A 12,987-nucleotide genomic window follows, 5' to 3' on the forward strand; every position below is an offset into this window, starting at 1 on the left:
AGGGCTTCTTGCTCAGATACTCTTAGCTCTGTCAAGATATGCCATACTTTCCACAGAACAATTAACATTTTGGGAATAGTCTTTAAATTATTGTTACTGGAACAACATTATCCTGCTCGTATTTTTATTTTAAAACATATAGAATAGGGAGTGGTAATGCTGCCATTTTGTCTTTTACAAACCCCAAATGCTATAGCTATCTCTTGTGATTGCTGGTAGTAACACTGATTTGAGCTATGGAATATGCTTTTATCCTTTGTCTTCCATGTTTAACTCTTAACAAGTACAGCTAAAATTTTCTGTGCTCATTAAACTCTCTGCTCCCGAAATCCAGTATCAGTGGACAGAGCAAATTCTTCCAATTACTTTTATCTCTTTACTGTAACAAAAGGGGCAAGATTAGGACTGAACTAATCTCCTGAGGTATTAAGTACTGCACAGTGGTAGTTCATTTTAACTAATTTTCACTGATACAGTTCAACAGAAGCTGTAAACAGCTCATGCATTACTAAGAGTCTAGGATGTGAAACTAATTTATTTGTCCACCACATTTTCTTTTGCTGTTTGAATCCAATAGTATAGTTTAAGCAAAGGCAGGAGAGACACCAGAGCTCCTAGGACTTGTTCACAGACAGACCACAACCATCTTCTGCAATGTCTTAGGAAAGTCACTTAAATATCACTTGCTATTGGATAATACCATTCACTACACCAAGCATGCAGCTATCCATTGCTATTACACCATTTACTTCGTTCTAGACAAAGTTACAACAACTTCTGTGAAGCACTGATTTGTAATTAACTTGTGAAGTACTTTTTAAATTCAGTAGTTAAATCCTGTTACATTTATTAAAGCACGGCTTCTTCTTTAGATGTCAAACTAACCTTAATATCTAATTGCCACCATAGGCAAGTCTCTTAAGTGTTTTAGCAATCTCTCCTCATGTTAAAACTTTACCAGTACAAAAGAAAACCAAATGAGCTTCCTCAGTTTAACTGATTTTACTGTACAGATTTTGCTAGTTTGTGATAGGCTACCTTTCAAATTGAAACTGCTCTGACATAAGCTGTGATCAGTGGTGCAGTCTAACTGGAGGGCTGTGGCTAGTGGTGTTCCCCAGGGGTCAGTAACGGGCCCAGTCTTGTTCACCATATTCACCAATGACCTGGAAGAAGGGATAGAGAGTACCCTCAGCAAGTTAGCTGAAAATACAAAACTGGAGGAATGGCTGACGCACCAAGAGGCTGTGCTGCCATTCAGCAAGACCTGAACAGGCTGGAGAGTTGGGCTGAGAAGATTATAATGAAGCTCAACAAGGGCAAGTCCTGCACCTTGGGACGAATAACTCCACACAGTACAGGCTAGAGGTTGACCTGATGGAAAGCAGCTCTGCAGAGAAGGACTTGGAAGTACTGGTGGACAAGCAGCTCACCATGAGCCAGCAATGTGTCCTTGTAGCCAAGGACAATGGCATCTTGAGGTGCGTAAGTGTGGCCAGCAGAAAATGTAAGGTTTCTGATCCCTCTCTACTCTGCCCTTGTGAGGCCACATTCGGAGCACTTGTACAGTTCTAGGCTCCCCGGTTCAAGAGACAAGGAACTAATGGAGAGCCCAAGATGAGCATGGAACTGAAGCATCTCTCTTATGAGGAAAGCTGAAAGACCTGGGGCTGTTAAGCCTAGAGAAGACTGAGAAGAGATCTTATCAATGTTTATAAATATCTAAAGAACAGGTGCCAAGAGGATGGGGCCAGACTCTTCCATGGTGACCAACAGGCACAAGCTGGAACACATTAAGTTTCATCTGAACATAAGGAAAAACTTCTTTGAGAGTGATGGACCACTGGAACAGGTTGGCCAGAGAGGTTGTGAAGTCTCCTTCTCTGGAGATATTAAAAATGTGCTTGGATGTGGTCCTGAGCAGCCTGCTGTAGGTGCACCTGCGTTAGCAGTGGGGTTGGACTAGACAATCTCCAGAGATTCCTTCCAACCCCTTCCATTCTGTGATCCTGTAAATTGAGGCATAATTTCACAGAAGAAAACCTGTGACAGCTAAAACTGTATTTCCAACATACCCAAATCTCAAGACAGAAGTATGCATTTGCAAAATATCCCATCTGACTGGTTCACTAGCCAAAACTACCACTAAATTTGTCATCCAATCTGACTTATCCCTGAGTATGCACAGGCCAAATTTACTGTTAGTGCCTTTGGAGAAATTAATTTACATTGCATTTCTATTTCCATATAGTTTCTGATATTGGAAAGGAAGTACACCAAGACTCTCTAGTAGGAAGCAGAGTCCAAACAAGCCACATGACAGAAAAAAAAAAGCAGATAGTTAAAAAACCCTGGATGTACACAGAAACTACACAATAGACAGTTCTGTGCCAAATCCACTTGTACAACAAAAGTATAATCAATCAGCAAAACGTGGGAAACTGTCAGGCTTTTGAGGCAGGAGACAGAAATATTAAAGTATCCAAGATGCAGAGCCATACGCTTGTCAAGTTTAGAAAACCTGCCTGAACAATACAGTGAACTGGTGTAAACAAATTGTAATAAGTATTCTATCTCACCCAGATACCTAAAAATGTGCTGTCTGTAGTATCACAAAAAGTGCACCAATTACAGAAATCAAATTTTGAGACTTTTAAAATCTGTAGCCCAAAATATTAAGTATCTAGAGAAACATAACAGCTTAAAACTTCAGTCGTGTGTCTTAATCTCAAGAATTTCAGTATCAAGAATTTAAAAATTTTTAACCTAATTTTTTCCTACCATTTCTCTTAGAATCAAGATTTTATATGGCACAATTTAATCTTCTACTAAGTAGAACAACTTTTGTTTATATCCAATACGTAGACTTATCAAAAAAGGATTATAGTATACAACTGTGTATTTATTCTTTTCCTTATTCCACCTATAATTAGAGGCAAAGTTAGGAATAGATTGAATTGTTGTACACTTTATCAATGAACTATTTATACTTAATTTTCCCCCATTTCTTCCCCCTTTTCCTTTCTGAAACCAGACAATCAGCACACAAAGGAAGTAATTTACATGGAACACTATCACGCTTGTCTCTGATGGGTCACTATTTCATGAACAACCCAGGATGTATGGCTGTTGAAGACTGGTGCATATACAATTTAACAAATAACAGTTCTTATGCAGAAAGCAGTCACAGAGAAAAACAGCTAATCAAAACACATTACAACATTAATTTTTCACTTTTTATAAATGGAGTAAAGATGCTTTTAAATATATTTACAGTTAGAAAAAGGACTTAGGATTACTACAAATCAAAATTATTTAGAAATTATGAAAGTGAAGTTCATTTGAATTATAACATTATAAACAGAGTAAATTGCCATTCTACTTAGAATTTGTCTACTCTGATGTCAGTGTTGTCACATCCCTTTAATCACAAACGGGAAAACATCTTAACTTTAATGCCAAAACAGGCATCATTGCAACGCAAACACTGGCAATGTAATAGTTCAGTTAAAACCACCACAGCTCAGTTTTCAGATCCTGACTTGTGTTGTATCTGTAGTTAGAAATTTCTTTTCTATATTTCATTCCATAAAGAACAGCGAGACTTTTCAGTATTCTTTTTGGTTATAACCACGCTTGTACCACATTTTGGAGACTTATCTAGAGACAATTGAATCATAGTAAAATCCACATCATCGTCCCTTCCTTCCAAAGCAAAAGGCTACTTATTTCTGAAGATACAAAGAGACCTCTTGTTGGCAGTGCTGGGTGGTTTATTCACATAACGCTAAGTGAAAATACGTTCCCTGTTCAGTGAACTACTGGTAATAGATTATTATTTGTTTGCAAAGAATTCTGAAATGTGTTAGCATTCATTACATTTTAAATTAGAAACACATTTCATAAACATCTTGCAATGAGATTTGCTTTCATTAAACTGCTTACTTTATACAGTTTCAGCTCTCTTGCAATCCATTACATCAGTATATTCTGCACATAGTCCCACCTAAAAATAAAATATAAAAAAATAAAGTTGAGAAGCATGTATTTTTCTTTTAAAAACTACTGTACGTTGTTCTGAACATCCACCCAGCCCCCAAAACATTTAAGAACCTTAAAATGCATTGTATTACAGATACTAAGACGTGGCCGGGTAACGGCAATGGACAGACACCCTACTTAGTAAGATAAAGCAGAATACATAATTAACAGGTCAGTAGTTATCCACTTGAAATAGCCTATAATAAGCATTTGATGTCTAAAAAGTTTAAACAGCAACACCAAGGAATGAGGTATGTATGTTCTCAGATATCACATCAGACTTTCATTTTATGTAACTAACTGTATTTCACAACTAGCATCTTACAAAATAGAACAGTACCATTGTGCCTGTAGAAGTACTGCATTAAAAACAGAAAAATACATTACTACAAGAAACCACCAAACATCACAATTGTCAGGGGCTACAAAAATCTATCGTTTTAGCTGTTAAGAAGACCAGTCATACGTTGGTAATAATCTGGGGCTGGATTCACTACCAAGACGGTCCATCCAACTTTTACAGGGACTTAAAAATATCTTTACTTTGAATGAAATGAGAAAAACAAAACAAAACGATATCACCACAGGAGTGTAAGTAGACTCCCTCACTAAAAGGAGCTAAATGGACTTGTGTACTGAACCTGATTCTACACTTTAAAATCTAGACATGGATTGCATGTGTGCATCAAAACACTTACTGGCTGTAAACAAAAATGCAAAATCTGTATTCACAAAAATATTTTATTGGTAATTTTACATAATACCAGATGGGACTGTAAATAATTCTGCTCTGTATATTGCTAAGTGCGGAAATGTTGACAGTTTATGCCATAAAGTAGGATACTGAGTTTTTTCACATGGTTTATGACATAATACATTCTAATAGGCCAAATCAACATTAAAGAAATTGACTTGGGAACAAAAAAAAAATTATAGCATTGTTATTTCCTTATGCTTGTGCAACGTCTGTTACTCCTGTAATGAAATGAAGTGACTATGTGAGACTAGATAAACTTGGGGCAAGGAAATAACACTTAAGCAGAAATGAGAAATGCACTTCTGTTATTTTTAAAGCTTTTCCAAACTTTCCTATTTCCAAATGTTAATTTTTGCCAAATGTGTCCTCATCTGAGATACAACATAGAATGCCAGTGTACAGTGACAATGCAGACCTTCACCTGAATTGTAAGGTTAACCAATCAATACTTAGAATGTGTTTTCTATTTTGCTTGTAAACATTACAATAAGTGTTTTAAAGTGTGAAAAAATATTGGTAAAACCATCAACATAATTCAGTCATCTAGTAAAATGTGTCAAACATTGGCAAAAATTCGTACAAATGTTTTATTTAATAACATTTTTCCTATTTAACCACACCAAGTACCAGCAGGTGTTTAAGATAATTATGAAAATTCTGTTGCAGCAATAGTTAAGTTGATCTTTGACTTGCATACATATAACTATGTTTCACAATTCTCAAATAATACATATTTAGGCAGCTTGAACTATGTTATAAAAATTTTAATTCAGTACATGCCAATAATAGAGACTCCAAGAGATGTGTTAGAATTTACTAAACTAAAAGTGAAAATGGACTTACCAATAACACTGCATAATGAACATTCAAACCACATTTTCATGGCACCTTTACACATGAAAATTAAAAAGTTGGCCTGAAAAATGCTATGTAAGCATTTCTAGATTGCATTTAAATTATTGTTTCTACCACTGCACTTTTTCATTTTTTCTTTTTAAATGCATAAATTATGTTCCAGTCAATGTATCAATTGTGCATGAATATCCTGTCATGAAAATGTGGTAACAGGTGACAGAAGTTATGTATTTGCATGTTTTGAAGAGACTAAAGAAACCAGAAATAAACTTTAATGAGATTCTCCATTCAGTGATGATGCTTCTCCTCTGGGTGAAGATGACCTGGACATTCCCCTTTCTGTGTTGTCAGAGCTAGAACCACTCTGACTGTGTTGATCTGCAGAAGCAGCACTGGAAGCAGGTGGTGACTTAGTTTTCTCCTTAAAGTCTGTAATTATGACTGTCAGATCTCCAACGGTAACTTCCAAATGCTGAGCACTACTTCGATCCACATTTTTCAATCTTGGCCTAAAATAAGCAAATAGTCATTAAAAGCACATGCACCATTTTACTATCTTGTCTTCCTTCTGTATTTTAGGGGCTCTGAGGAACGTAAGACTGCTATGTGCAACACGTAAAACACAGGAAAACACCACACCATAAGTAGTTATGGTGAAGTGTTTCCTAGTACATTTCATATTATCCAGCTGAACACAACATATTACCTTCTCCTACGATTATTTAAAAGTTGACCTTATGAATAATGTAGCTGTGCAGCAATATGGATGTCTTTCACATGTGAAGGTTTTTACATTTAAAATTTAAGTCTGTCTTTATTGTGGCTATAGAAAGTTGTACATTTGATCCAGAGAAAGATCCATTTCTGCAGCAGCCTTAAAGCAACAATTCTAATTAGAGACTGATGTTCAATAATGAAGATGTTGCTGTCTGTTTTGAATTCAACAGCACAAATAAAGTTAACTTCCAGCAGGTACTACTTCATTTAAAAACCTCACTAGGACTGCTAGTATTCTATTTGACTGGACTTTGCATTCACAGTGCAGTATTTCTGGCATATTCTGTGATTTACATTATGCACAGATCTGAGTATTGCACACATTGTTAGGCTAAGTATCTTCATCTAATCTTTCAACTGATTTTCACAAGAAGAACAAAATAACATTTTTACTTATGTTTTGCCATCACATTTTTCCTAATTATAAGCATAAAGTACTTTCAGTTTATTATTTTCCTTTGACTGCCATGAAAAACTGTCACCAGACAGTTTATACAACTGGTTATAAACAGCATAGCTTTATGTATTTAACAGACTCCACAGCTTTCACTACCTCAAGCTGCAATAAAATAACGACATGATGTTAGCAGGTGTACTAACAGCAAAGCCCTAACTTTTACCCCATCATCTGACTTTGAAGTAGAACTGGTTCCTAGTCACTTCAGCTGAAACACTTCATGCCTTTCCTTCGCTAGAACAGAGAAAGGCATTCACATCTTGTTCCCCTGAGGCTGAAGTATCACAACTGAAGAACTGAAGAGAAAATGAAAATCTGCTGCTCTTTAACATGGGAACAGAGAGAAAAATTCAGCATTACCAACCTGACTAAGTGCCATGCCTGGAGCTTATTAATTATATTGGGTGTACATGCAAGTTTCCAAAAATAACGTACAAGGCAAAGAGAAAAGGATATCCTTTTCCCAAAGGATACTGCAGAAATATGTGTAAACTGAATCAAGCATTTTTAACTTGCTATCCTACCCAGAAAATACATTCTGTGAAAAACTGAAAAAAAGTAGCCTAGTTATTTCAAATAGTAATTCTTAATGAAAATCTTAATACTGGTATTTCAGGTATTTCTTCCATATTCTCCCCCCTTCCTTATCTCACTTTGGCATTTTTAAAATGTACTACTGCAATTTAACCATCAATATTTCAATTTATAATATTTAATTAGCTTAACTAAAACACACTTTGTTAACTTCAGATACTTCATAACTTAAGCACTTCAGCTTAATGGGCAAGCTAATAAATTTGAGTATTAAAAAAAATAAAAGGAAGGAATATCTTAGTATCCTTAATCCTAATCATGACTTCAATGACTGTTCTTCCTTGACTCTTCATCTCTCCCTGGTCTCAATGATCTTATTTCAGGAACAGAAGAATCATCTGCTACTTCTCTGCACAACTAATTCCAAAGGAATCTTCCTTGGCTGGACTACTTCGGAGTGGGCTGGAACGCTTCCAAAAAAACCAAAACCAAAACAAATTAGTAGTTCCTCCCACATCTGATTAGACTGTGTGTCTTATACACAGATTTTTTGGCACAGCACTTTTTGCCACAATGAATTTATGCTTAGATGGTGATGATTTAGGGACTAAAACCTGCTGCTTTTGTTTTGCGGTCTGTACCCTCCTGACTGCAAGATCAAGGCTTTTACAACTGCTTGTCTGTACTGCAATATTTAATGTTCTCAGTTCTAACAGTTCAAGGTTTCCTTCAGTACCCCAGATGCAGCATAGAGATTTTTATCACTAGGTAATATACGTGTCTTATGTCATCACATTAATTTGTGCCCTAGTTCAGCCTTTCAAAGTTCATTCCGTGTTACTTTCCCACTCTTCTGCAGTCTGGTACTGGTTCTCTCTCTCTCTCTCATTTTGCATGAAATCTCCAGAAATGACAAGTATCAACTGTTTACCTATTACAGTTTTGTGTGGTGCGAGAAACATCTGTAACCCCTAACACAAACAATCAATCTTCCTCTATATTCAGATGGTTTCCATCTTCTGGTCAAAATTACAAACTGCATGTTTTCTTCATATTTAATAGGCATTCTAAATTGAGGAAATTTCACACAAACATATTTAGCCATATTTTTGAAAGAGTTCACCACAGAACTTACAAAGCAGTAAAATCACTGAACTTTTTTTTTTTTTTAAAGTTATGTGTTACCAATACTGCAAAAGTTTCTAAAATTTTTACCTGGTTTTCTTATGACTGTTCTTTTTGCTTGTTGTCTCCTTTTCACTTTTTTCCTTTTCTACTTTGTCTTTTTTCTCTTTCTTTGATTGTGTAGGGGGCACAAATTGTTGTGGGACCTGTTGTGCAACCAGCTGAGAGACAGGTCGAGGTTTCCTGTGTGCACACATACACAGACATGTATAATGCTCAAACTTCATAAGCCTCAAGCTGTCCACATTTTAGTTATTAACAATCACTATGAAAAGAAACATTGCTACAACTTATCTTGCTGCTAATACTTCATTACAATACCGTATCAAATTTAAACCCATTACAGCCTTTTGTTTCACTTGCATTATCAATGCACGAGTTGGTTTTTTGTTAGTTTGGGCTGGGGGGGAGGGCTGTTGTTTGTGCTTTGGTTGTTACTTGTTTGGGCTCTTTTTTTTCTTTTGGGTGGGGGGTGGAGGTGTTTGGTTGTTTTTTTTTTCAAGGATTTAGAGACAAGACTTTTTCACGTGCCCTTTTCTCCCAGCTGTCATACACAGAGACTTACACAGAGTGAATTCCAGAAGATGAGGCTTCCAGAGGGAATACTTTACCACCCACTCCCAGCCCCATCCAATGACAAGGCAGTCAATTTTGAGTGTACTCCAGTACAAAAGTATACAATCCATATCACAAAAAGGAAAGAGCTGACCTTTCGGGTATCAGAGCTAAAGCTACTGTTGGCCTGACAGAGTAAAACTTCTTTTCAGCTCCAAAAAATTCATTGAGAGCAATGACAAATGCTGTTGTGTATCATTTTTATCAAGCTGTTCACTGGAAAAAAAAACATTCTTCACTATTATCAAGATGTAGCTGTCAGTACATATATACTTTAAAAGCTGGTAACAGAAACTTCTGACCACATTGCGTCAGGATACACAACACAGGTTTCGTTTTCAAGTTTTGATCCAAACTAAAAACCGGGGTGGGAAGAGGAATAGCAGGCAAAACAACTTTAGTTTACTATTTTTACGTTTTCTGAAACATTATTCTGCAATGGCTTCACTTTTAGAATAACTGTATTCCAGTAGAAAACAAAATAATTTGAAACGAAGTATTTTACTCCATCCAATGCAAGTCTATTTCTTTAAGATTTTAGAAGTAAATTTCAAGTCATAGCATATAAAATGGAAGGTTCTGTGATTCTATTGAGACTCTGAAGATGAAGATTTCTTCTCCAAAAGAGTGTTTACCCTATGAAATTCTTGGGTTCTGTTACTTAAGTGATGCTGATGGGTCATCTTAGAAAGAGCACAAATTATATGCACTGTGATACTCCAAAAATACAAAGCAGTTATTAAAGCAATAGAAGCTATCAGCTATTACACATACTTATTTATCTCAGCCCACAGGATCACATTATTGACACTTCTTGCTTAGGTCATAAGTAAATTAACAAAAGCAGAAAAATCAAGGCAGCTCCCATTAGCAAGTTTTATTTTTAGTAAGTATTGGAGTAGTTCATGTTACAGAGTGCAGGCCGAGTTACGAGAATCTATAAAGCGTGGGGAAGGCAGTTAATATAAACCATCTCAGATTTCATGAGTCTTCACAGCAAGTTCTTAATGAATTAAAGTAAAAATAGAAACTACTAATAATGTCAACACAATAGAAGTCTGGAGTGAAAACTAGACTACCACATACCCACTCATGAACTAAGCTCACACCATGTCATGGAGAGCTCAAGATCAGCCACGGATCACTTAGTGAAAACTACCCAACTTATATCAGCTGGCAAATATATGACTGCCTGTTTTTAAAAAGAAAGCATTGTAACTAGGACCTTGGAAAACCACAATATATGGACTCCAAAACAATCACTGAAATGACAAAATGGACTACAATTGCTTACATTAACAGACTACATAGGACATTTTTGAGAAAACTTGTCTCAAAACTGGTTTGACCTTTCATCATAGCAGCTCACAACAAAGCAAGAACAACCAAGGTGTAATTGAAGAAGCTTCTCATTTCGGGTGGAAAACACTTGTGATATATAAACAAAAGTAATAATCTGTCTTGAAGATTGCTTCAGGAGTTATGGATACAGTGAGTTAGTATTTCTAGTGACAGCCAAGTAAAAATCTTGTAATTACTACATAGTGACCTGAGAGGATCCATCTGACATGTTACTTATGAATTAACGTGAACTTATCAACATGGAATTAATTATTGCCCAGGGCTGTGGACAACACCATGACCATGGAAACTCGTTAAAAAAGGATAGAAAGGGAAAAAAAAAATATCTTAGCCAACTATTTGCAACAATTTCAATCCCTGAGGGCAAACTAGGTAATGTCTATTAGACTACAGATGGGAAATTAAAATTGAAACTATGTCCTAGGTTTAGAACTTTTCTCTAGTACCATAAAACAAATGAGACTGACAAAAAATACCTTTGCCACAAGGAACAGAAGTCAGTTAAGACCAAAAAAACATAGAGAAATTATGTTTGGGAAGATGCAGTATGAATTAATCAAGAGGTTCTTTGTGGCCTTGCTGTTACAAGGAATTCCATTCAGTTATTTCATTCCTAGCAATTAAGCATCCATCTTTTCGTTGTCAATTATTTCTATAGCTGTCAGTTATACCTCTGTTCCAAAATTTATTACCTGCACTGTCATTTCCAGATTTCTTAAATGAGGCATTCACTGTTTTTATATTAAAACACTGAGAAAAATAATAATATATTCAAATCTCTAAGAGCATCTTTCAAGCATTCAATTATTTTTTTTTTCTAGGTACTCAAAAAAGGGCTACTGAATTGCAACCAGGCACTTTGCAAGTCATGCAGACTTCAGGAGATAACTTTGGCACTCATGTAGCTTTAACCTGGTAAGATTTAGTGGAGCTGAATCATGTCATTCAAGGATGAAGCAATTCATAGAGAAGGCTCTCTCTCACAAGATAAATGTACAAAAAACTATTTCTGTAACAGGAAATTGATTTTGATGAGTTGCCAAAATACAACATTTTAAATCACTGGTTTTCAAAACCAGTTAGTTAAAGACTCCTTGGTTTTGGATGCTACAGATCAAGCCAATACAGATAGTGTCAACAGTGCCTTCTATTTCATTAATGTATTTATGGTAATTTGCTTTTTGAGCATATTTGAAAGCACCCAAGCAGACTGGTGTTTAGAAAGAAGCTCTATAAACTCCTGCAGTATGATTACAAGCATTTTTGCCTTTACCTGTGGGCAAGACTTTACAACTCAACAATAGAGGCAGAAACGCTCATAAATACAATACACATTGCTTGGTGAGCCCCTCAAAACTTTGCCTTTTTATCTAATAACTTCACTTCAGTCACTTTAAGTGGAACATTGATCAAGAGAGGCATACACTATTACAAAAGAGAAGAGCTATCCATTCTTTCCAACAGAGGCGAGCTTAATGGTAGAGACCCTAAGCACTACAGACATACCAACAGATTCACTGAGCTTCCAAGAGGTCACTAAACATCATAGCTCAAAATATTATGCCTTTCTTCTACCAGTTTTGCTTTTCAGCAGTGCTATCTTTCTATGGCGTCAGCCATACTTCCACCCACATTTCTGTTCCAAATGCATCTATTATGATTGTTAATTATCTAACTCCAACATTGATTTCAAGGTCCTGTATATAAATACTCACATACTCCATAATCTCTTTTATAAAAATAAGGAAACTAAATTTTTGGGGGGTTTATTAAAAAGCCAACAGACTAATACAAACATTCAAAGATACAGTTTTTGCCCTCTCTACAATTCTGATTAATGCTTAATGACAACGATGTCATCAATTTAACTCTATTCTTGCTGCAAGATGCAACTGCATTCAAATTCATCTTACAGGATTTGATCTAGCTGGTGTTTTAGTGTATTTATAGAGATTTTTCTATTTAGATTTTGTTTGCAGCAACTCCTTTAACACTGATGCTCTCAAAGGAAGCAAGTATTTAATACTAAGAAAGATGGACTAAGTTTTCGTGGTTGGGATTCTTAAAAAAAAAAAGAAAACCCAAACAGTTATAGCACAGCAATTTACATGCCTAGAGATTAAAAACACCACTTTAAGAATACACACAGTGCATTACATCAAATGATATCTGGAACTTATGATCTGAGTCATTTCCCTCTTGCAGAGCTCAACACAATACCTTCCTGCTCATAAGTAATTTTGGACATCTTACAGAAGTACATACTACCTTAATTTCCCTCACCCGGCACTTACCAATAATCTATATAAAAAGAATTTTCACCACTTTGGTATGGTGAATAACTTGGTCTCATTACAACAAAGTGGGTCCACTTGCAAAATGGAGATAAGCAAACCAATCAGTG

General features: G+C 35.8%; 1 protein-coding gene across 1 annotated transcript in view; it reads right to left on the reverse strand.

The window, feature by feature from the left end:
- Nucleotides 1–5,543: 5,543 nt before the first annotated feature.
- Nucleotides 5,544–12,987, reverse strand: part of YAF2 (YY1 associated factor 2) — a 28,168-nt gene continuing 20,724 nt past the window's right edge. Inside the window, exons 3-4 of the mRNA XM_054399567.1 lie at nt 8,637–8,789; nt 5,544–6,162 (exon numbers count right to left, since the gene is read on the reverse strand). Coding sequence (XP_054255542.1) covers nt 5,925–6,162; nt 8,637–8,789 — 391 coding nt within the window. The 3' untranslated portion in view covers nt 5,544–5,924. The remainder of the gene's footprint in view (nt 6,163–8,636; nt 8,790–12,987) is intronic.

Source organism: Indicator indicator, chromosome 3, assembly GCF_027791375.1.
Source record: "Indicator indicator isolate 239-I01 chromosome 3, UM_Iind_1.1, whole genome shotgun sequence".
Classification (NCBI taxonomy): domain Eukaryota; kingdom Metazoa; phylum Chordata; class Aves; order Piciformes; family Indicatoridae; genus Indicator; species Indicator indicator.